The sequence below is a fragment of the Typopeltis vanoorti genome, chromosome 5 (genome assembly GCF_054136105.1).
Source record: "Typopeltis vanoorti isolate ZY-2024b chromosome 5, IOZ_Tvanoo_1.0, whole genome shotgun sequence".
Taxonomy (NCBI): Eukaryota; Metazoa; Arthropoda; class Arachnida; order Uropygi; family Thelyphonidae; genus Typopeltis; species Typopeltis vanoorti.
This window is the reverse complement of record NC_143553.1, coordinates 160,577,752-160,603,265: the sequence shown is the minus strand read 5'-3', so window position 1 is coordinate 160,603,265 and position 25,514 is coordinate 160,577,752. Positions and strand designations below refer to the sequence as shown.

At 38.9% G+C, this 25,514-nt stretch overlaps 1 protein-coding gene across 1 annotated transcript in view; it reads left to right on the top strand.

Annotated features, from left to right (window-relative positions):
- Oatp30B (Organic anion transporting polypeptide 30B) overlaps nt 1-25,514 on the top strand; it is a 386,218-nt gene that overhangs the window by 118,868 nt on the left and 241,836 nt on the right. The window contains exon 5 of the mRNA XM_090393536.1: nt 23,895-24,043. Within this exon, the coding sequence (XP_090249662.1) occupies nt 23,895-24,043 (149 nt within the window). The remainder of the gene's footprint in view (nt 1-23,894; nt 24,044-25,514) is intronic.

Here is a 25,514-nt window from a genome sequence, read left to right as displayed (position 1 = left end):
TTTCACCACTTCCCTAATAAGTACCTCATGATCACTTTATCCGAATGCGTTTTATCTTGCCTACTACATAACTGTATGCCTGAATAGGTTCCATAGTAATAATGCATGCATGCATTTCACTGTTCTTTTGTATTCATTTTTCTTCATTCTATACTGATGATTTAGAAGATGTAAAACAAACTATTTATTAATGTTACTAATGAATTCACAGTGGCACATGAAAGTTCACAGGTCACATAACTAACATTGCAAATACAACTCAGAAGATTATTGAGATGCTGAAATCAGCATTGACATATAAGGATAAGGTCATTTTTGCTTCTTTAGAAGGCCTTGATATGACTGCACCTGAACATATATATATTTAGTCCCCTGGATTCTGAGAGGACGAAACTATGGAGAGGGCACAAAGAAGTATTACAGAAATAACATCACGATTATGGAGTGTGGATTAAGAGTATGTTAATTGTAGATGTTGATTAATAGTAGATGGGTGATATAAACCATTATATGGAAGGTGAGGTGAGGACAAGGTTGAATTTTAGAAGATGAGTTTGTGTACATTTAGAGGAAGAAAGCTAGATTTCTCCCTCATAACAGTGGGTGAGTAGCCAGTTTGCCTCACATGTTTAGATGCACTCATCACTGTAGAAGTGATGAGTGCATCTAGTTTGAGTAGATATGACAACAGGTATGGGTGATGTGTGGCTTTGCTTGAGTTCTTCACTCCCTGCAGATCTCTGTTTAAAAAAAAAAAAAAAAAAAAAAAAAAATCTTAAAGATAACTTGGATATGTTAATCTTTTGTATTATTGTCAAGGCTGAATGCAAGAGTACCGGGAAAAATTATTTCATTACAGTACCCCAATGTATCATGTAAAATGTATTTTATGAGACATTTGCTGCAATAGTTTCTATAAATATGGGTACAGGTGCAAACACTTTTTTGATATCCCAAAATTGAAAGTACTAACATGACAGTCATTTGGTCCTAACTTTGGAAGAACTGACTAAAACAAGAGGTCACCATGAGTAGCTCTCAGAAATTATTCTGCAGTTTGTGGTGGTCAAGGCTTTGAGACTAAATTTATAACCCAGGAAACATCACAGAGAAGTGTAATCCTCTAGCTCTGTAATCCTCATCGCGTGTGTGGTAGCACAACCAGTAATTCATATTAAATGCCAAGTAATTAGCCATGTGGAGACAGTTTGTATAGAGGGCCTGAGAGTATGAGGAAGAATATGTTGATAGACAATGATTTACCTCAGAAATCAGTGGTAACATATTATCATCATCATCATTCTAAGACTCCATGAGTTAAAGACTCATCCAGGAGATTCCATTGTTATATAACAGCTCATCATACCTTACCTTAAACATTCAAATTCTCTTCAGACCACTACACTGTCAGGTAATGCATTCCAATAATTCACAACTCTCAATGCAAAAAAACCTGCTTCTCACTTCCTTGCTCCCTCTCCTTACACAACTTCCAGGGATGACATCTTGTTCTTTCTCGATCTCCCACCATTTTATGAGCAAAACTCATCAACATTAATCCTATAGCAACTTGTACGTCTCTATCATATAACCCTCTTCCAACTATCCACTAGACTCTGTAAATTGCGTCATCTCAATCTTTACTCATATTCGACATTCCAGAGATCAGAAATTATCTTAGTCAGTCACCTCTAGACACTATCAACATCTCTTCATCCTTTTGAAATTCAGATGACCAAATTTGTGCACAGTAGTCCATGTGTGGCCTAATCAGAGCCTTATACAATGGAACCAGAATCTCTTTATTTCAAGTCAGTGTTCTCATCATTGCTAGAATTCGTTGTAGTCCTCACAATTTTGCAACATGTCCACTAAATTTAAATTCTTATCCACCATCACCTCAAGATCTCTTATTTATTCCACCTCCTATAGTATATCCTCACCAAGAGTAAATTGTACATCCCATCTTTCTTTTCCAAATTTTAAAATCTTACATTTTGCAATATTGAACTGACATCCCCAGTCCCATTCTCAATCACTGAATCTATCCAAGTCTTCTTATAAGGCTAGAACATCTGCTCTACTCCTGATATTTCATCTCAACTTTTCATTGTCTGCAAACAACTAAATATCTCCATCCAAATCTTCTGAATATCATTAACACACATGTTAAACTGCAATGTCCCTAAAACTAGTGTGAGCCACACTAGTGACTTTCCTCTTCTGGTATATTGCATCTTCTGGATAGGACTAGTTAGACCTAAATGTGAACTGCTGTATTTATGAATGGCAGAAGTATCAGAAATAAGGAGGATGAAATGGTTTCAGTGATTGAGTTTATTCGTCCCCAAATCATTACAATAATATAGGTATTATTTCTGGGAAAACTCCCATGTTACTCCTCTTAAAAACTATTATTTTTACAGCTATTTTTCCTGCTTTCGTTTAGGAGTGCCCTTTTTTAAATTTCGTTGACTTTTTAATCAAGAATTCTTAAGGCATTGCAGATCTATTTTAGAGACAAATATATATATATATATATATATATATATATATATATCATCATCATCATCATCATCATCATCAAATTCCTGCCATGTACCCTCAAGGGGTGTACAGGATATGACAGTACTACATGAAAAAATTACATCATTACTAACTTCCTATCTACAATTTTCCTCCAAATCAGTCTGTTACTTGTCAAGACTCCAACATTATCAGATCTTATATTTCTATCGTCTAAGGCACTTTGTACCGTATCAATCCACCTATATCTTGGTCTTCCTCTGGGTCGTTTTCCTGCCAACCTGGCAGAGAACACTTGTTTTGCTAATCTTTCCTCTCCCATTCTATTTAAGTGACCATACCATCTGAGATTAGCTCTGCTAACGCATTCCTGGATGCTGACAATGTCAAGTTCTTTCCTAATATCCTCATTTTTAATATGATATTGCCATTGATGCCATCTGTTCACGCCTCTAATCTTTCTCAGGACTCTCATATCTGCAGTCTCTAGTCTTTGGTCAAGTGTTTTACTTCTGACCCAGCTCTCAGATCCATAAGTTAAAATTGGTTTGAACACAGTCTTGTATACAGCTAATTTAGTGTTCCGACTAATTTCTTTCTTATTCCATATGAATTTATTCAATTGACTTCCCACGATACCAGCTTTGCTGATTCTGTTGTCTATTTCTATATTTAGTTTACCATCTTCAGTAAAAATTGTGCCTAAGTAGCTGAAATGGTTTACTTGTTCCACAGGTTCTCCATTCACAACACAGTTGACATTTTCAATGATTCTGCCTATTTTCATTGTCTTTGTCTTTTTATTGCTGACCTTCATACCATATCTATTACAACAGCAATTGAATTTAGTCAGAGAATCTTGCAGACTTGTAGCGGATTTATTTAGAAGTATAACATCATCCGCATAAAGCAAAGAGCTGACATTAACATCTCCAATTTTGATATCAGGTTTAATACCACATTCCTTCATAATGTGATCCATATAGATAATGAATAACAGAGGGGATAATGTACATCCTTGTCTCACACCAGATTTAACATTAAACCATCTTCCTGTACTTCCTTCAATTCTAACTGCTGACTCACAACTCAAATAAAGACTAAGTATTGCTTGATATAATGCCCCATTGACACCATATAGCTGCAGCGTATTGAATAGCTTCTCTCTTGGCACCTTGTCATATGCCTTTTCCAAATCGACAAAACTTAAATACAGATCTTTGTTATATTCCCATGCTTTCTCGACTATTTGTCGTAAAGTGAAGATCTGATCCTGACAGCCTCTATTTGGCCTGAATCCAGCTTGTTCTTCACCAAGCTTTTCTTCCACAATTCTATATATATATATATATATATATATAGCATAATAGAAGAAAATTTGCACATACCTTTTCTTGGATGTTGTTACCTGTCTTCTTTCTGCGATGCGCATACTTCTGCTGTTATGGTGTTGAAAGGGAAGTGTGGGTGTGTGGGGGGGATGTTTAGCACTATGGGAGAATTAATTTGAAAAAACCCAGGTTTTTTTATATGATACTAGGGGGCTAGGCACCTACGGCACCCCCCCCCCCCCATGTTCCGGACTGGTAGGCCGGTTCTCCTTTGAATTCTGATGACTCGAATTTTGAAGACTTGAAGTGGGGATTCTGCCCCCACAATTCTAAAATGTAAATATAAAATGTACTGATATTGTCTTATCTTGCTATGGTCCACACGATTACTGTTCTCTTATATGCCCAGTCAGTCGCCTTGGCATATACAGTAATTCTAATATGGAATCCCTAGGTGATTTGGTTAGATGTGTTGTGGATAGATGTTAATTTTGTGTTGCCAGGTGCAAGATTGGGCTTGGGCCAGATGAGTTGCAGACAGTATTATATTAATGAGAATTGATTGTAAGGAATTAGATGCAGAGGACCTTGTAATGATAATATAGAAGGACTTGTTTATAAATCACATTGATAAGATGGATAAGTTGACACATTGAATGTTGAAGACAATACTAACTTAAAGGGACAAGAAAATTATTCTTTCTCTCCCTGCTAAGTTTGGTCATCTAGGTTCCACAGGGATGAAACAACAGTGAAGAAGGATTGCAGATGAGTAAACCTTCTTCAGGAAATTCAGGCTAAAATGTTTTGCAAATACACATAGATATGTGGTATGATTGGAATGTATAAGTTACTAAAAAGATTTTGTAGAGTTGAAAGTGGATATGTTTACTACCTGATAGGAGAGTAGTTGGAAAGAGAACAGTGTGCATCTTTGAAGTTTGGAGTCCAGACTCACTCCTAGTCTGGATTACTTCTAGTTCCTAGCCTAGAGTTTTTATATAGCAAATACTGAGTGAGTTGTAAGGGTTGTCAGTAGGAATGACTATTACATAATCGGTGACTGGTTGGCCAAGTGGTTAGCATATCCGCTCTCTAGCCAAAAGGCCTGGGTTCGAATCCTGCCATGGGCATGGATGTTTGTGATTGTCTGTGAAAACACTAGTGCTGGTGGTGAGGGGGGGGATAGATCATGATAGTAGTTGAGGTTGTACTTGGTGGATACACTGTTGGAGAGAGAGAGAGTTGTAGACCAGGTGCCCTCCCTCAATGAGTCTTTAGACTCCCTGGAGATGTTATCTAATCATAATGATGATGATTGAAGGAGAGATGATAGGTGCTGTGTACGAATGGCTTCATGCGATGAGTTTTTGGAAGTATATCAAAATAATCATAAAGTGAATTAATTATTAGCAAGAATACATTCATATTTATTAATATGAAAGAAATCTGTTTTAAGCATTCTAGCTGTGCATTGCTTTGACCTTTACTGTTTGATCAGCATTTGTATTCAACTCACATTCGACTTGAATATGAATGGGATCAAGAGGAAACAGTTGGAATTGAAAAGGGTTCTAAAATGAATAAGCAGAAAGGGAAATGACCCCAGTTGAGCATGGAGAGGTCACATCGAATGAGTGTTATCAGTGGAACTAGCTGTAGATCCAGGAATGAGCTGTTGTATTTATATACAAATGCTATAAGTGTGAGAAACAAGGCAGATGAAATGGTTGCACTAATTGAGTCTGTTCTGACAAAAATTTTTGGAATAAGTGAGACATGGTTAGATGAGGATGACATCTTGACATGAATAGAGATGGAAGGATATGATGTGTTTCGTGAGGATAGAAAGGATAACAACGGAGAGGGAGCGCTATCGATGATAGAGAAAGAGTTATGTCCATACAAAGTAGAGATGCAAGAGGGAAATGGTACCAGTGGTTTTGAGGCAGTAGAGGTGAATGGAATGAAATACCTGGTTGGATGTTGTTATAGACCAGGAAATGCGGATGGTAGTGACTATGAAATGCATAATCAAATTAGCCAAGCAAATAAGAAAAGATGATCATTATGGGCGATTTTAATTATGGCAATATAGACTGGAATGATGAGATAGCAACTGGAAGTAAAGAAAATGAGTTTCTTGAGTTTTTGAGGGATAACTACCTCAAACAGTGTAACAGAGGGCACACGAGGATTTGAGGGTCTTCGATTTGGTCATCTCATCAGAGATATAAATGAAGTGTCATGTGGTCACTCTCACCAACCAATTTGTGAGAGTGACCATATGGTGATTACCTGGGTGGTTGCCAGCAATGTGAGGACCTCTGTAAGAAAAAGATATATGTGGAGCTACAAGGAGGGGGTGATTATGAAGAGCTCAGGAGACAGCTTGCAGGTGTAGCATGGAATGAGCAGTTAGCTGGAAAAGAGATCAATGCAGCTTGGGGGATTTTCAAAAACTATTTAGTTGATGCAATGTCTAAGTGTATTCCAAGGGTGAGAAGGTTAATAAGGTAGGTGTGAAATGGATGAATAAAGAGATTAAGCATGCGATACAGAGAAAAGGGACATTATAGAGGCAGCATAAGAGAAGTGGAAATAACCAATTCTCTTATGCTGCCTCCATAATGTCCCTTTTCTTATCGCATGCTTTGCCTGAACTACAAAGACCAGGCAATCCTATGGAGTTCTTTCGATATGTAGCTAGCAAAAGAAAGAAAGAATGATTATGAAATGATGACATTGATTGGAGAAAATGGTATAAAGACAGTTGTTGCAGAATGTGTGGTGGAGATACTTAATGAGCAGTTCATGAAGGTCTTTCAATCTTGTGAATGTGACTTCATGGAGAGATTGAGAGCAGTTGATGATGGGGAAGAGAGACTGACTGTAAGTGAGCAAGATGTGTATGGGGAGTTGAGCAAACTAGATGTAAATAAGGGTGTGGGACTGGATAATATATCACCGCATATTCTGAAGTAATGTGCCAGGGAGTTTAAACCTGCCTTGACACTTTTTTTATATGAGTCTTGCACTCGGTCAAGTTCCTAAGGAGGGCAAGATTGTGCCACTTCATAAGGGAGGTGATAGAACTCAACCATCGAATTATAGGGATCTGTGCGTGTGTGTCTCAGGTGTTGTGATTAAGTTGTTGGAGAAGCTTGTGAGAGTTAGGATCCAGAATCGGGTTGACAAGAATGGCAAGTATTATATTTGATGGACAGCATGGATTTAGTAATCTGCTTACTTATTACAATAAGGCGACTGCTTCCTTGGAGAGAGGAGAGGGATACACAGTAATATACTTAGATTTTGCAAAGACTTTTGATAGATTACCGCATGATAAGTTGATAGTCAAATTGGAGTGAATCGAGTTGGATATTTGATTGGTGCATTGGTTTACAGACTGGCTATCTGATAGGTATCAACAAGTTGTGTATGGTGGAGTGATATCCAGGAAAAGGAATGTTACTAGTGGTGTGCCTCAGGGGTCTGTTTTAGAGCCATTGCTGTTTAACTTGTATATTAATGATATTGGTGAAGATTTGGATGGAGATATTCAGTTGCTTGCAGATCAACAAGTTAGGACGAACCATGAAGAGTAGAGAGGATGTTGTGGCCTTACAAGAAGACTTGAATAAAGTGAGTGATTGGGCACGGGAATGGGGATGTGAGTTCAATGTTGCAACATCTAAGGTTTTAAAATTTGGAAAAGAAAAATGGGATGCAGAATTTATGCTTGGTGAGGATATATTGTTGGAAGTGGAAGAAATAAGAGATCTTGAGGTGATAGTGGATAAGGATGTGAAATTTAGGGGACACATAGCCAAAATCGAATACAACACAAAGGCGTCTGTGAATTATGCGGAGGGATACACTTTGAGTGTGTTTAAAGCACGGTATGATGAGCTGTGTGTTTGATAAAAGGACCTTCTAGATGAGTCTTTGATTCCATGGGGTCTTGGGTATTAATAATAATAATAATAATAATATCTTCCACATCTTTGAAATGTGAAGACAGCTGAATTCAGATCTATGTTTTTTAGACTTTAGTCAATTCCTTAAAAACAGTCTCAGATTATTATTTGTGAATGACTTAGTTTTCCATCATTTTAGAAATCACATGCATTGTCTATTAAGCCTAAATTTTCATGTGTCATAAATTTCAAGTTTTCTTATTGCCTCACTTCTAGTTTGACTAGAACTTAGAAGCAGTGAGCTGATTAGCTAGGGCTTAAACTAGACGTTTGGAAACTAAAAATTGGTAAGATTTGAATTCCATTGACTCAAGGAATATTTATAACAGTTTTCCAACTGAAAGTGAGTTAGCTGATTTTGAGTTTTTGCCTTCGAAAACAAACTGACAAGAGACTGACAATTTAAGGAATGATAAACATAAAGTAATCATGGAAATCAACTGGCAACAGTTAGCTATATGAAAGCCAGCACTATTTCCAAGCTATTTGACCTTATGGACAGCATCTCTGCTTTGTAATGAATAGGCTGTGGAATTAATTTTAATTTTTATTTTTTTTTCATTGTGAGATTACTATCATGTTTAGTGGATGCCTGTGTCCACGCGGTTAGCCTAGTGACTTTGCGCTTCGCAACCATATGCCTGGGGAAGGAGTGTCCTGGGTTCGATTCCCGTGTCGCTGACGTGAGGAGCTTAAGGAACTTCCTCAGCCATAGCTAAGTTAGCTGGTCTTGAGACAGTAGGGTTTCTACCCCCCAGTTTATCTGGGGAATTTTCATCACATAAGCAGGCAAACCGGCCCCGTGAACACACATGGATCTACAGCCATAAATACTTAACTCCCCCATGAGGGTGCTCAACTTGCCCCAATAGGGACGGGAGAGAAAAGGGAGGAAACTTCATATGAATAAATAAATAAATAAATATTTGCCCACTTGGTGTCACACTGATTTGATCGTCGGCTTGTCGAGAGCTCCTGAAAAGATTAGTAGTATTTTGTGTTAACATTAGCAATTTTACTAGAATTTTAAGTAGTATTGTTTTGCTTTTTGTTTCTTGGTGTGTCTGTGCAATTTTTGTATGTTTTCTGTTATTTTAAGTATTATTTTTAAGATAAGATAGTGTACATATGGCACTGATAAAGAAAAAAATGGCGGCCAGGTCGCCATGTTTGTTTAAGAGTTTTGATGTAAACGAATTTATGCAATGTGCTGTCTGTGAGATGTATGTTTTGTGAAGAGCGGCAGGAATCTGGTTAGAGGGTGATAGTGGAGTTAATATGTGCAGAAAGTGTAAGGAGAATAAGGATCTCAAGCGTGTTTCGGGTGGCGAGAGTGATATCGTTAATGATAGTCAGAATGTAGAAAATGGCGGTGTGATGGAGAATTGCATGGTAGTGCCAGATAGGTATGAGAGCGTCGTTGAAAGTGTAAATGAAGGTAGAAATAGAGAACGAATGGATGATTTGATTGATAATGAAAATGGTGAGATAAATGCGAGAAATTGCACATTTCAACGGTGCGATACACAGAGCGAAAAGGCAACTGGAGTGTATGGAAAAATGTGTGCTGAATGTACCGACTAATAACCGGCATAAGTCTGTGATGACAAATAATAGAATGTTCGTAAACGTCAATAAAATGAAGGAGTGAGTGCTGTATGGGGATTTGCTATTAAGAGGTGTGATAGTTGAGAGTTCGACGAAGTCAGACCAGCCGGGTGCGAACATAAAGGACGTCAGCGAATAAATTCGAGTGCAAAAACAGAGGGTGAAAGAGAGGATAATCGTGGCAGGAACAAATGATTTGAAAGAGGACAAAATGGAAATGATAGAGGATGTGAGAGAATTACTTGAGGTAGCAAAAGAGAATAGTGAGAGAGTTAGGATGGTGAGTATTTTACCATGGTATGACAGTGAAGTGTTTAGAAGGGGGGCCACAATTGCCAATGACTTTATGTGTGGGTTGCATGGAGAGTGGTGTGGAATTTGTGGATGTGTGGAATGAGTTCGATGGGCGAAAGGACTTACATAAGATGGATGGGTTACATTTGAATGGAGTTGGTGTACGGAGGTTTGAAAAAGTGTTGATGAATGATGTGGAAGTGGATGTACAGACTCAGGGAAACTAGATTTATTAAGGGGGTGGGGAGTAGATATGCAGACTTTAGGGAGGCAGTTGAGTGTATGAATGAGTATATTATGCCCGAGCGAGTACGAAGGACAACAAATCAGAATGGGATAGTTAGTATAAGGCATCAAAGTAGGGATGGGACAAATGGGCTTCTGCAATTCATGTACACTAATGCCAGGAGTATTAGGAACAAGAAGGAAGAGTTTTTGACCTTGGTTGGCTTGGAAGGTTGTTGGTATTAGTGAAACATGGCTGACAGAAGATGATAAAGCTAGTGGGATTGAATGCGACGGGTATAGCGTGTTCAGGAGTGACAAGGTGAATAAAAAGGGGGGAGGAGTGTTATTGATGATAGCTGATGGGTTGCAGCCAAGAAGTATAGAAACTGAACTGCAGGATAGAGAAAAGAGCACATTTAAGGCTGTTTGGTGTGAGATAGAATCTAGCAGAACAAAATATACAATTGGGTGCTGCTATAGACCAGATGATGGAATTGATGGTGGGGATAGTATGCATAGGCAAATAGAAGAAATGAGTGGAAGGAAGGTAATTATTATGGGTAATTTCAATTATGGCAACATTAACTGGAAAGAGGAGAGGGCACATGGGAGGAAGGAATTGGATTTTATGTGGTTATTAAGGGACAACTATCTGCGGCAGCATGTAGTGGAAAATACCAGGGGGCAGAGAGTGCTTGACCTAGTAATTGCAACTGAGAATGTGGCTGTAACGAACATGACCATGTCGCCACCAATTGGTGAGAGTGACCATAAGGTCATGACTTAGGAGGTGGCTAAAGGAGTGGAATTTACAATTAAGACAGGGTACATGTGGAATTACAAGGCTGGTAAGTATGACAAGCTTAGGTGTGTGCTTAGCTCAGTGCCATGGCATGTAAAACTGCAAGGGTTGGATGTTGATAGTGCATGGGAGGTGGTTAAGAAGTGTATGCAGGAGGCAATGGTTGACTGTATACCAAGAGTCCGAATAATAAATCAAGTAGGGGTTAAATGAATGAATAACACTATTAAGCTTGAGCTGCAAAAAAAGAAACAATTGTGGAGGGAATTTAAGGAGATAGGTGACCATCAGGTGCAGGAACAGTATAAAGCTCAGGCCAGGATGGTAACAATGGTGGTAAGAAAAGCAAAAGCGGATTACGAAAGAAAATTGGCCATGCAGGCTAAAGAGAATCCCAAACAGTTTTTTCAATATGTTGCAAGTAAAAGGAAAAATGTTCATGGTAGAATGATCTTAAAAAATGCTGAGGGTAGGGAGGTAACTGAATCAGTCGATGTTGTGGAATTACTGAGCGAGCACTTTGCAAGAGTATATCATCCAGGTGGTGACATTGCAGGAATGGAAGAACCAACAGCTTATACTGGAATTGTGATGAATGAAGTAGAGATAACTAGTCTATTACAGAACCTCGATGTCAATACATCTGTGGGATTGGATTGTATACCAGCTCATGTCGTACGTAGAAGCGGCTAAAGAATTGTCAGTGCCCTTGACCATTTTGTTTAATTTGAGCCTCGGGTCTGGGTCAGTCCCAAGGGGGCGGAAAGAGGGGGAAAATAGTTCCGTTGCATAAAGGTGGTTCCAAGGCTGCTGTTGAAAATTACTGGCCAATCAGCATAACAGGAATCATTATCAAGGTCTTGGAGAAAATAGTCAAGAGGAAAATACAAGATTGGATAGAAGAAAATGGGATACTGTATCGGGGACAGCATGGTTTTGTGAAGGGTAGGTCATGCCTTAGTAGCTTGCTCACGTATTATAACACAGTGACGGCTGAACTGGATAAGGGTAATGGGTTTACAGTGATTCTACTGGACCTTGCTAAGGCCTTTGACAGGATACCGCATGGAATTCTAATCAGTAAATTGCAGCATATGGGGATGGATATAGGGTTGGTGAGATGGATAGGAGGGTGATTGACGGAGAGATATCAGAGAGTGGTTTATTCAGGAGTAGAGCCCACAAGACGGCCTGTGACTAGTGGTGTGCCACAAGGATCTGTTCTTGGACCACTGCTGTTTAATTTGTTCATTAATGATATAAGAAAGGATCTGAGAGGAACAGTTCATTTGTTTCTGGATGATGCAAAGTTGGGTAGGGCAATAGTGAATGCAGATGACGTCAATATTTTGCAGGATGATTTGGATAGATTGGAGGTCTGGGCTAGGGAGAATGGATGTCAATTTAATGCGGCAAAATGTAAGGTTATGCATTTTGGGGTGAAAAGATGGGAGGCAGTTTACTGCATTGGTGGAACCGTGCTCCAGGAAATTGATGAGGCACGAGATTTAGGAGTGTTGGTGGATAAGGAGTTGAAGTTTAGGGGCACATTGCAAAAGTGGCCAAATCAGCTCATCAAATCACTTGGTTGCTGAAGAATACGTTGACAAGCAGGTTATTGTTCCTCTGTATCGAGCCTTGATAAGACCCCATCTCGACTACTGTGCCCAGATTTGGTCACCTAGGTTTCTTCTTGATGGGGAGGAGGTGGAGAGGATCCAGAGGCGAGTGACCAAGATGATAGCAGGTCTGTGGAATGAACCTTATGAGAACAGGTTGAGGATTTGTGGGTTGCAAAAATTGGTTGATAGGCAGAGTAGGGGAGATATGATTGAGATATTCAAATTACTGAAGGATTTGTATAAAATTAATTCAGAAGATATTTTTGAGAACAGGGCTGGTTGTGGGAGAACTAGGGAACATCCATGGAAACTGGGCAAAAGTGTGGTTAGTAAAGGTGTTAGAGCTGGGTTCTTTACTTTTAGAGTAGTGAATGAGTGGAATGAGCTCCCTGAGTCTGTGGTGGATGCTGTGACAGTGAATGAGTTTAAGGCAAGGTATGATAGATACTGTATGAATGTTGAATAGTTGTGATGAATATGATTTGGGGCCTCCCTCGATGAGTCTAATGACTCCTTGGAGTTGCCCGTAATAATAATAAATAAAAGTGGATGCCTGTAATGCTTAATGGGACCCTGCTCTAGATACCATGTTTGTTTTCAGGTTCCCATGTTACCTAAACATTAGCCTTCACGTGATGCTAAATATGCTATATGTGTCTAATCTTTTTAGCAGAATAATTTAGAGGAAGTATATTTGAAAGTATCATGATCTTGTGAAGCAGATGGTTAAGAAAAAACAACTGGAATATATATATGAATTGCATCCTTCATTTGAGATCCAAATAATTTTCCATTTTAAGCTTAATTTGCTATCACTATAAATAAAGCAAAAGTCTAATGATCAGTTTTTAAAAATTGTAGGCATTGGTTTAATTAGAACCATCTCTCTCTCTCTCTTTTTCTCTGTGTCATAAAAAATTAAGCATAAATGGGAAATTATTAAAAAGGTTAAACTTTTAGTGGGGTACTTGAGGGTCAAAGCTAAATAACTAAGAGGAGACCTCCACATAGCCTTCAAAGGAATGCAGAGAACCGACCAGGGCTTCTGATCTAATGTCCAATCCTCACCTTCTCGTGGTGCACCCTGTTAGCTATCTACTTGGATACTGAACGGATGAGGATGGGCTGGCAATTTGGGATTTAGCCGACCAAATTGTATTCTTATTGGCTTAAACCAAAATTTCTAATGGTGGTACAACATGACAGAATTTCATGCCAGCTGAGGCATCGCCCAATTAAACAAGGTCCTCATTGTTTTCGCCAGGAAACCAGGGCAAACAGCGAAAAGACAGCTACTGGAACAAATCTGAAAGCCCACCCCAACTTAACATCACCAGAGTTAAAGATCGGTACTATCAACATAAGAAGTCTGAATGGCAAAGAAATGGAGCTAGCAGAGGAATTAGATAAGTACCAGATCGACATAATAGGGGGTGACTGAAACAAAAAAGACAAAAACTGGCAAGATCTTTCTGAGCAATAAATACAAAATATTATATTCAGGAATGACAATCAAGGAAAAGGAGTAGCCATAGTATTCAACACAAAATACGAGGCTAATCTTCTTGGATGGCAGGCAGTCTCAAGTAGAGTGATGTGGGCTAATATGAGAAAGGGGAACTGAGCAATGATACTTATTTGTGCCTATGGTCCCACAGAAGGTTCTACTAAGGTAGAAGTGGAGGAATTTTTTGAGGGTTTAGAGAAAGTAAACTGACACAATCAAAAGGAAAATTTGGTCCTTGTTGGGGATCTAAATAGCAGAGCAGGAAACGATTGTTAGATATACAAAAATATTTTGGGAAAATTTGGAGAAAAGAATAAAGTTAATAATAATGGCAAATACCTGTTGGATTTCTGCTCAGGACATGGACTGGTTATTACCAACACAATGTTCCAACATAAAAATGTGCACAAATTCACATGGAGTGAAGAGGCAAAGAATAAGAAAAGTCTCGTTGACTATGTTATTGTTGATAGTGATGTTTTCCCACTGGTGCAGGACACCAGAATGTACAGAGGATTTGAAGTTGGAAGTGGTCACCATTAGTCTTGAGCAGGATAAAATTGAATTTCATATTTGAAAGAAGAACATGTAAGAAAGTTTTAAAGATAATAAAAGTTGAGCCACTCTCAGATATGAACTGTAGACTAAAATACACAAATATTATTCATGAAAGAGTTTGAGAGCAGGAGCCAAACTTGGATATTCAGTGGCAAACCTTGAAGAAAACCCTGATTGATTCAGTCAGAGAGGCATGTGGTGAGGTTGTGTGCAAGGATAGAAAAATCAGAACTCCATGGTGGACACCAGAAGTTAAAGAGGCAGTGAAGAAAGCATATCAAAAGTTCCTGGCAAATAAGTCATCTTGTGCTCTTAGAGAGTACAGAGACAAATGTAAGAAAGCTAAACACTGTGTAAAACTGGCTAAACAAAAGTCATGGGAAGACTTTGGCAAGAACATAGAAAATAAATATCAAGAAGGTGGCTAAATATGTTGGAGGTTGTTGGAGAAGCTTAGAAATGGAGAAAAGAGTGCTGTAAAAGGTGACATGAAAATGGGAAAAAAAAAAATATCTATGAAGTATGGAGTAATTACTTTGAAAAATTGCTAAATGAAACAAACACTGATAGCACAGTGGTAAAAAAAAACACTCAACAGGAATACATATCCATACTTGAAGTAGAAAAAGCCACCAAAGGCTTGAAATGTGGAAAGGCAGCAGGAGTAGATGATATTCAACCATAAATGCTGAAGTATGGTGGTATAAAAGTCTTACAGTAGCTGCACTGCATAGTTTAGAAGTCCTGGACAGAGGGACGAATTCCCGATGATTGGAGTAGAGCTCATAGTACCCATGTATAAAAAGGGAAATAAAACTGAATGTGAGAGAATTACAGAGGTATTTCCCTACTGAGTGTTTGTAGTAAGATTTATGCAAGTATACTTGAGAAACTGTTGAGAAGAATTGTTGAAGAAATGCTTGGTGAAGAACAATCTGGATTCAGGCTAAATAGAGGCTGTCAGGATCAGATTTTCATTTTACGACAAATAGTTGAGAAATCATGGTAATATAACAAAGATCTATATTTAAGTTTTGTCGATCTGGAAAAGGCACATGACGTCAACTGAATAATTTATATGAATAAGAGAGAAATTAGCCAAAACACTAAATTAGCTGTATACAAGACAGTGTTTAAACCAATTTTAACTTATGGATCTTAGAGCTGGGTTAGAAGTAAAACACTTGACCACAAGCTAGAGACCACAGATATGAGAGTCCTGAGAAAGATTAGGGGCAGGAACAGATGGCATCAATGGCAATATCATATTAAAAACGAGGATATTAGGAAATAACTTGATATTGTTTGATGAAAGAACTTGACAGCATGGATTTGCTAAAGGGAGGACATGTTTTAGTAATCTACTTACTTATTACAATAAAGTGACTGCTTCCTTGGACAGAGGAGAAGGATGCACAGAATATACTTGGATTTTGCAAAAGCTTTTGATAGAGTACCTCATGATAAGTTGACAGTCAAACTAGAGCAGATGGGGTTGGATATTAGATTTGTGCATTGGATTGGAGACTGGCTATCTGATAGGTATCAACAAGTTGTGTATGGGGGTGCGATATCCAGGAAAAGGAAAGTCACTAGTGGAGTGCCTCAGGGGTCTGTTTTAGGGCCATTACTATTTAACTTGTATATTAATGATATTGGCAAAGATTTGGATGGAGATATTCAGTTGTTTGCAGATGATGCAAAGTTGGGACAAACCATAAAGAGTAGTGAAGATGTTGTGGCCTTGCAAGAAGACTTGAATAAATTAAGTGAGTGGGCAAACAAATGGGGATGCGAGTTCAATGTTGCAAAATGTAAGGTTTTAAAATTTGGAAAACAAAGATGGGATGCAGAATTTATGCTTGGTGAGAATATATTGTTGGAAGTAGAGGAAATAAGAGATCTGGGGGTGATAGTGGATAAGGATCTAAAATTTAGATGACACATCGCCAAAATTGTGAAGACAACACAAAGGCTTCTGGGAATGATTCAGAGGACACTGACGTGTAGAAGTAGGGAGATTCTTGTTCCGTTGTATAAGGCTTTGATTAGGCCACATGTGGACTTTGTGTCCAGATTTGGTCACAGCATTTTCAGAAGGATGAAGAGATGTTGGAAAGGGTCCAAAGGCGACTGACTAAGGTAGTTTGTGACCTCTGGAATGTTGAGTATGAGGAAAGATTGAGAAGATGTAATTTGCAGAGTCTAGTGGAGAGAAGGAAGAGTGGAGATATGATAGAGACCTACAAGTTGGTAAGGGGTTGTTATAAGATCAATGGTGGATAAGTTCTACAGAGAATAGTGGGAGATCAGGGGAGAACCAGAGGTCATCCCTGGAAACTGTATAAAGAGGGTGTGAGTAGGGGAGTGAGAGGCAGGTTTTTTTCGTGCAGAGTTGTGAATGATTGGAATGCCTTGCCTGAGAGTGTGGTGTCTGCAAGGAGTTTGAGTGTGTTTAAGACACGGTATGATGAGATGTGTGTGTGATAAAAGGACCTCCCAGATGAGTCTTTGACTCCATGAGGTCTTGTTTAATAATAATAATATTGTCAGCATCCACGAATGCATTAGCAGAGCTAATCTCAGGTGGTATGGTCACTTAAGCAGAATTGGAGAAGAAAGATTAGCAAAACAAGTGTTCTCTGCCAGGTTGGCAGAAAAAGATCCAGAGGAAGACCAAGATATAGGTGGATTGATATAGTAAAAAGTTCCTTAGAAGACAGAAATATAAGACATGATAATATTGGAGTCTTGACATTTAACAGACTGATTTGGAGGAAAATTGTAGATAGGAAGTTAGTAATGATGTAAATTTTTCATGTAGTACTATCGTATCCTGTATACCCCTTGAGGGTATATATCAGGAATTTGATGACGATGATGAATTCTTTTAGTACACTATAAACAGTAGTGGAGTATGATAATGGTTAGATACAACAAGAATTCTGCTCAGAACACCAAAAAGTTTTTTAATATCTCCAGTGAACAAAGTAGTGATGTTGCTGTCACCACTATTGAATGACAGTCATATTAATTCTTTTTTTTTTTTTTGATAACTTATAACAGTAGAATTAATCAGTCTGTTAGGCAAAGCTCTATCCATTAAGCCACTTAGACAGCTTCATTATCATCATCATCAACAGACCTCCATGGAGTCAAGACTTATCATGGGAGGTCTCACTATCACATGTGCAGTTCATCATACTTAGACTTAAGGATAATGTATTCCAATTGCCCACCACTCTCCATACAAAAAATCTATCCTCCTCCTTGCTCACACCCACCTTATACATTTTCTGGGGGTGGCCTCTCATTCTCTGTCTCCAGATATTCTATGAAAAATCTCTTCGAAGTTAATCGGATAATTATCCTTACCAACTGATCGTCTTGATCATGTCTCCCCTCTTCTTTCTGTCCACTAGCCTCTGTAATTTGCATTCCCTCAATCTGTCATATTGCAGAAACCAACTTAGTTATTAGTCTCTGGACATTCTCCAACATCTCCTCATCCTATTGAAAACCTGGCAACCAAATCTGTGCACAGTAATCCACATGGAGCCTGATCAAAGTCTTGTACAATTGAATCAAAACATCTTTCCTTCTGCATGTCAGTGTCTCTGCATCATTCCCATAATCCACTGTGTTGTCCTCACAATTTTAGCAAAATGTCTACAAAATTTCAAGTCTCTATCCACCACAAATCCCCCCCCCCCAAAATCCTTCATCTCCACCACCTTCTTCAAAATATCCCCACCAATCCTATACTCTGCATCCCATCTTTGCTTCCCGAATTTTAAAACTTTACAATTTGTAACATTAAACTGATATTCCCACACACTCGCCCATTCAGATAGTCTATTTAGGTCCTCTTGCAAAGCTACACCATCTGCTCTACTTCTTGTAACTCTGTATATCACCATTTAAGCCCTTTCCAATGCCATTTACATACAAATTAAACAACAGTCGTCCCAAAGCATACCACTGGGAAATGCCACTAGTGACTTTCCTCTTCTGGGATATTAATCCCTCCCATACACCCTGTTGATACCTATCAAACAGCCATTCTCCAATCCAACGTACTATTCTACTATTCAACCCCCATCTGTTCCAATATAACTACTAGTTTGTTATATTGGAATATCGAAAGCCTTTGCAAAATCTAAATATACTACTGTATATTTACCAGAGAGCATTCCCCTTGTCCAGTGTATTCATCATCTTGTTATAATTATTATTATTATTATTACGGGCAACTCCAGGGAGTCATTAGACTCATCGAGGGAGGCCCCAAATCATTTTCATCACAACTATTCGACATTCATACAGTATCTATCATACCTCGCCTTAAACTCATTCACTGTCACAGCATCCACCACAGACTCAGGGAGCTCATTCCACTCATTCACTACTCTAAAAGTAAAGAACCCAGCTCTAACACCTTTACTAACCACACTTTTGCCCAGTTTCCATGGATGTCCCCTAGTCCTCCCACAACCAGCCCTGTTCTCAAAAATATCTTCTGAATTAATTTTATAGAAACCCTTCAGTAATTTGAATGTCTCAATCATATCTCCCCTCCTCCGCCTATCAACCAATTTTTGCAACCCACAAATCCTCAACCTGTTCTCATACGGTTCATTCCACAGACCTACTATCATCTTGGTCACTCGCCTCTGGATCCTCTCCACCTCCTCCCCATCAAGAAGAAACCTAGGTGACCAAATCTGAGCACAGTAGTCGAGATGAGGTCTTATCAAGGCTCGATACAGAGGAACAATAACCTGCTTGTCTCTGCTTGTCAACGTATTCTTCAGCAACCAAGTGATTTGATGAGCTGATTTGGCCACTTTTGCAATGTGTCCCCTAAATTTCAATTCCTTATCCACCAACACTCCTAAATCTCGTGCCTCATCAATTTCCTGGAGCACGGTTCCACCAATGCAGTAAACTGCCTCCCATCTTTTCACCCCAAAATGCATAACCTTACATTTTGCCACATTAAATTGACATCCATTCTCCCTAGCCCAGACCTCCAATCTATCCAAATCATCCTGCATAATTTTGACGTCATCTGCATTCACTATTGCCCTACCCAACTTCGCATCATCTGCAAACAAATGAACTGTTCCTCTCAGATCCTTTCCTATATCATTTATGAACAAATTAAACAGCAGTGGTCCAAGAACAGATCCTTGTGGTACACCACTAGTCACAGGCCGTCTTGTGGACTCTACTCCTGAGTAAACCACTCTCTGATATCTCTCCGTCAACCACCCTCCTATCCATCTCACCAACCCTATGTCCATTCCCATATGCTGCAATTTACTGATTAGAATTCCATGTGGTATCCTGTCAAAGGCCTTAGCAAGGTTCAGCAGAATCACTGTAAACCCATTACCCTTATCCAGTTCAGCCGTCACTGTGTTATAATACGTGAGCAAGTTACTGAGGCATGACCTACCCTTCACAAAACCATGCTGTCCCCGATACAGTATCCCATTTTCTTCTATCCAATCTTGTATTTTCCTCTTGACTATTTTCTCTAAGACCTTGATAATGATTCCTGTTATGCTGATTGGCCGGTAATTTTCAACAGCAGCCTTGGAACCACCTTTGTGCAGTGGAACTATTTTCCCCTCTTTCCACCCCCTTGGGACTGACCCAGTCCTGAGGCTCAAATTAAACATAATGGTCAAGGGCACTGACAATTCTTTTTCCGCTTCACGTACGACACGAGCTGGTATACCATCCAATCCCACAGATGTATTGACATTGAGGTTCTGTAATAGACTAGTTACCTCTACCTCATTCATCACAATTCCAGTATAAGCTGTTGGTTCCTCCATTTCCCCAAAGCCACCACCTGGATGATATACTCTTGCAAAGTGCTCGCTCAGTAATTCCACAACATCGACTGATTCAGTTACCTCCCTACCCTCAGCTTTTTTTAAGATCATTCTGCCATGAGCATTTTTCCTTTTACTTGCAACATATTGAAAAAACTGTTTGGGATTCTCTTTAGCCTGCATGGCCAATTTCCTTTCGTAATCTGCTTTTGCTTTTCTTACCACCCTTGTTACCATCCTGGCCTGAGCTTTATACTGTTCATGCACCTGATGGTCACCCTTCTCCTTAAATTCCCCCCACAATTGTTTCTTTTTTTGCAGCTCAAGCTTAATAGTGTTATTCATCCATTTAACCCCTACCTGATTTATTATTCGGACTCTTGGTATACAGTCAACCATTGCCTCCTGCAAACAGTTCTTAACCACCTCCCATGCACCATCAACATCCAGCCCTTGCAGTTTTACATGCCATGGCATTGAGCCAAGCACACACCTAAGCTTGTCATACTTACCAGCCCGGTAATTCCACATATACCCTGTCTTAATTGCAAATTCAACTCCTTTAGCCACCTCCCAAGTCATGACCTTATGGTCACTCTCACCAATTGGTGGCAACATGGTCATGTTTGTTACAGCTACATTCTCGGTTGCAATTACTAGGTCCAGCACTCTCTGCCCCCTGGTATTTTCCAATACATGTTGCCGTAGATAGTTGTCCCTTAATAACTGCATAAAATCCAATTCCTTCCTCCCATGTGCCCTCTCCTCTTTCCAGTCAATGTTACCATAATTGAAATCACCCATAATAATTACCCTCCTTCCATTCATTTCTTCTATTTGCTTATGCATACTATTCCCACCATCCACTCCATCACCCGGTCTATAGCAGCACCCAAGTGTATATTTTGTTCTGCTAGATTGTATCTCACACCAAACAGCCTCAAATGTGCTTTTTTCCCCATCCTGCAGTTCAACTTCTATACTCCTTGGCTGAAGCTCATCAGCTATCATCAATAACACTCCCCCCCCCCTTTTTATTCACCCTGTCACTCCTGAACACGCTATACCCATCGCATTCAATCCCACTAGCTTTATCATCTTCTGTCAGCCATGTTTCACTAATACCGACAACCTGTGGCCTGGAAGTGCCAACCATGGCCAAAAACTCTTCCTTCTTGTTCCTAATACTCCTGGCATTAGTGTACATGAATCGCAGAAGCCCATTTGTCCCATCCCTACTTTGATTCCTTATACTAATTATCCCATTCTGATTTGTTGTCCGTCGTACTCGCCCGGGCATAATATACTCATTCATACACTTAACTGCCCCCCCTAAAGTCTGCATATCTACTCCCCCCCCCCCCTTAATAAATCTAGTTTCCCTGAGTCTGTACATCCACTTCCACATCATTCATCAACACTCTTTCAAGTCTCCGTACACCAACTCCATTCAAATGTAACCCATCCATCTTATATAAGTCCTTTCGCCCATCGAACTCATTCCACACATCCACAAATTCCACACCACTCTCCATGCATAATCCACGCATAAAGTCATTGGCAATTATGGCCCTCCTTCTAAACACTTCGCTGTCATACCGCGGTAAGATACTCACCATCCTAACTCTCTCACTCTTCTCTTTTGCTACCTCAAACAACTCCCTCACATCCTCTATCATTTCCATTTTGTCCTCTTTCAAATCATTCGTTCCTGCCACGATTATCATCTCTTTCACCCTCTGTTTTTGCAGTCGAATAGATTCGCTGACGTCCTTTATGTTCGCACCCGGCTGGTACGACTTCGTTAAACTCTCAATTATTACGCCTCTTAATAGCGAATCCCCATACAGCACTCGCTCCTTCATTTTATTGACGTTTACGTACATTCTATTATTTGCCGTCACAGACTTCCGCCGGTTATTTGTCGGTACGTTCAACACACATTTTTGCATACGCTCCAGTTGTCGTTTGGCTCTGTGTATCGCGCCATTTAAACGGGCATTTTCGCTACTCGCATTTATCTCACCATTTTCATTATCGATCAAATCATCCATTCCTTCAGTGTTTCTACCTTCATTTACACTTTCAGCGACGCTCTCACACATATCTGGCACTACCACGCAATTCTCTAGTACACCGCCATTTTCTACATTCTGACTACCGTTAACGATATCAGTCTCGATACACGAAACATGCTTGAAGTCCTCATTCTCTTTACACTTTCTACACATATTAACTCCACTATCACTTTCTAACCAGACTCCTACCGCTCTTCGCAAGGCATACATCTCACAGACAGCACATTGCATAAATTCTTTTACATCAAAACTCTTAAGCAAGCATGGCGACCTGGCCGCCATTTTTTTCTTTATCGGTGCCATGTGTACGCTATCTTTTCTTAAAAATAATAATTAAAATAACAGAAAACACGCAAAAATTGCACAGACACACCAAGAAACAAAAAGCAAACAATACTACTTAAAATTCTGGTAAAATATCTAATATTAACACAAAATAATACTGATCTTTTCAGGAGCTCTCGACAAGCCGACGATCTAATCCGTGCCACACCAAGCGACGTAATAAGTAAGCAGATCGCTAAAAAAAGTTCTGCATTATGTTACAGTCACAAGGATGGAATACTTTAATGAACTGCTGATTAGTCAACTTGATATATCCTTCTTGGCAGAATTGGCAATCCATATACATTGCATTTTAAATGCGACTAGGTGAAACCTACAAAATGGTCTTAAATAGTTAAGTGTTTCTGGTTCTTATAAAATTATAAAGTAGCATTAATAGAAATAGGAGATATCATAAATTTATCCTTGTTTGATAGCTGCATGTATAGATACTTTGTTTTGACAGTAGGCCAGAGAGCTTATGAGAATGCAAACCTCAGCATTGGAGTTGTCTTGGCTTGTGCTGCTACAGACACTCTGTGTGGGAGCCCATGTATTTGCCTTTTATTAGTACTTTTGCTTTCAATAGCTTGACAGCTATTTCAGACAATTGGTTCTCATCAGAGACCAGTCAGAAACCTTAGGAAGCAAAGCCTGTATTTAATACCAGAGTGTCAAAGTTGTATTTTTTGTAAGTGAAACCTTTTCAGTACATAATTGTAATTATTGAAGAAAATCCGAATAGGCTTCAATTATAAATTAATAGAAATATGGGATATTATAGATCCATCCTTATTTCATTGCTGAGTGTATAAACATTTTGTTTCAAACCAGTGAGCTTATAAGGTAATACAGAGCAAATATACAGGCTCCTAGATAGAGCTTACTTTATTTAAACAGTAGTACAGGCCAAAGCAACTTTCATGCTGGAGATTGCATTCTCATAAGTTCCTGCTCTCTTTTTGAAACTAAATTTCCATACATTTAGCTATGAAATAAGAATGGATTTATAATATTCCCCATTTCTATTAATTTATAATTGCCAGAACATAACCTCTTAAGCTCTTCAACAGTTATAAAATTAATTTTGTATTATTTATGCGTAGAATAACTTGTGAAAAGCATGATATTTCTGTAATATCTCATTTATTTCAAAATAAATATCATGATAGTTTATATTTTGTTTATAGTGTGATAACAACAATTGAGAAAAGGTTTGATATACCTAGCCGGATGTCAGGAGCCATAGCTAGTACATTCGAAGTGGGTAATTTGCTGACCATCATCTTTGTGAGTTATTTAGGAACTCACAGACATATGCCTGTATGGATAGGAAAAGGTGTGTGTGTATATATTTATATATATATAATAAAATTTTGAAATATATACTTTCTTTGATTTGCACTTTTATGTCCAACATTTCAAGGATGGAAACTTCTCATTAGTGATATAGGCGAGCAAAAAGTAAAATGATCTTGAAATGTTTTGGAAATGCATTTTCTTGCTGTCTCAGGACTTTAATAGGCATGTTATATCATGCAGTGAAAATCATCTCCCACCTAAAGACTATCAAAAATATTAATGCAATAGTGTGATTTTGACTCACTCAGGGGTTCACATTGGTAAGTATGGGCATGGCAAACCCAAGCTAGACCTGATCTTACTTCCTACAATATACACTCGGTATATCATATCTGTAGATAGTCTTCTACTCTTCTTTCCTCTACTCTCTCTTACTTCTTTCTCCCACCCCCACCCAGTGCCATTAGTGCAATTTGAGGGTGGGGGGGTGCAATGACTCCTCTCAAACTGTAGTTTCCACTATCTACTAAATGAAGGTTAGCCTAGTTGTCTTAAGGTGGCAGACCAATATGGTCTATACCTGTTGTAATAGATTTCACGGTATGATATGAACACAGATGGATAAGAAAATAACTATTAACTTAGAAGCTAATATTTCGTTGGTATTATATCCAGCATCTTCAGAGCACACAACACAGTTTGTTACAAAAGCAAGACAATCACAATCCAGTGTAACAGTGGGGCTAGTATAAATAATTGCAGCTTGCAACACAAGACTAAAGTCCTAATATGGCACCATCCAGGTAAAAAAAAAAAAAAAAAAAAAAAAAAATCAAAGTTTTGAAATAGTAGTCCAAACGATAGTCTTAGAAAGTTTTAAAAAATAAAATAAAAGTTAATAAATATTAATTTGGTCTTAGGATGACTGTCTCCCAAATCTTTGGTAGATTTATACAGCCGTACTTGTTAAGGCTTGGAGTATGTTTTAAGGCTTCTGTTGATTCCAGGAACAACCTCTCTGACTCGTAGAAGCTTCTGTGTATTACTTTTGTTTCTTTCCAATTGATCCTGTGTGCAGGGGTATCCAAAGCATGGTCTGCCAGACCCGGCTTGCCATAGTGAAAGTGTCGGATATATTTTTTGTGTTCACTGAGGCGGATGTCCACAGTTCTTCCTGTCTGCCCGTAGTAGGCTTGATGGCAAGAGCAGGGCACTTCATAGACTCGTGGATGTGATAAAGGAGTGCTTTTGTCCTTAGGTGAACGGATGGGAGTTGCTAATTTTACTTAAGGTTTGAATATTGTGCATAGTTGGTGTTTGTTAAGCACCCTAGATATCTTTTCAGATGTGCCTTTAATGTATGGGATGGTGATAGTTTTGTTGTAGTCTTTTGTGATAGATAGAGGGGATTTCTGGGTAGCATTTAGTATATTATATATCTTATGGGAATTATAACCATTGGTTAAGAAGGTATGACGTAGGTGAGGAAGTTCAGCAGTGAGAGCAAT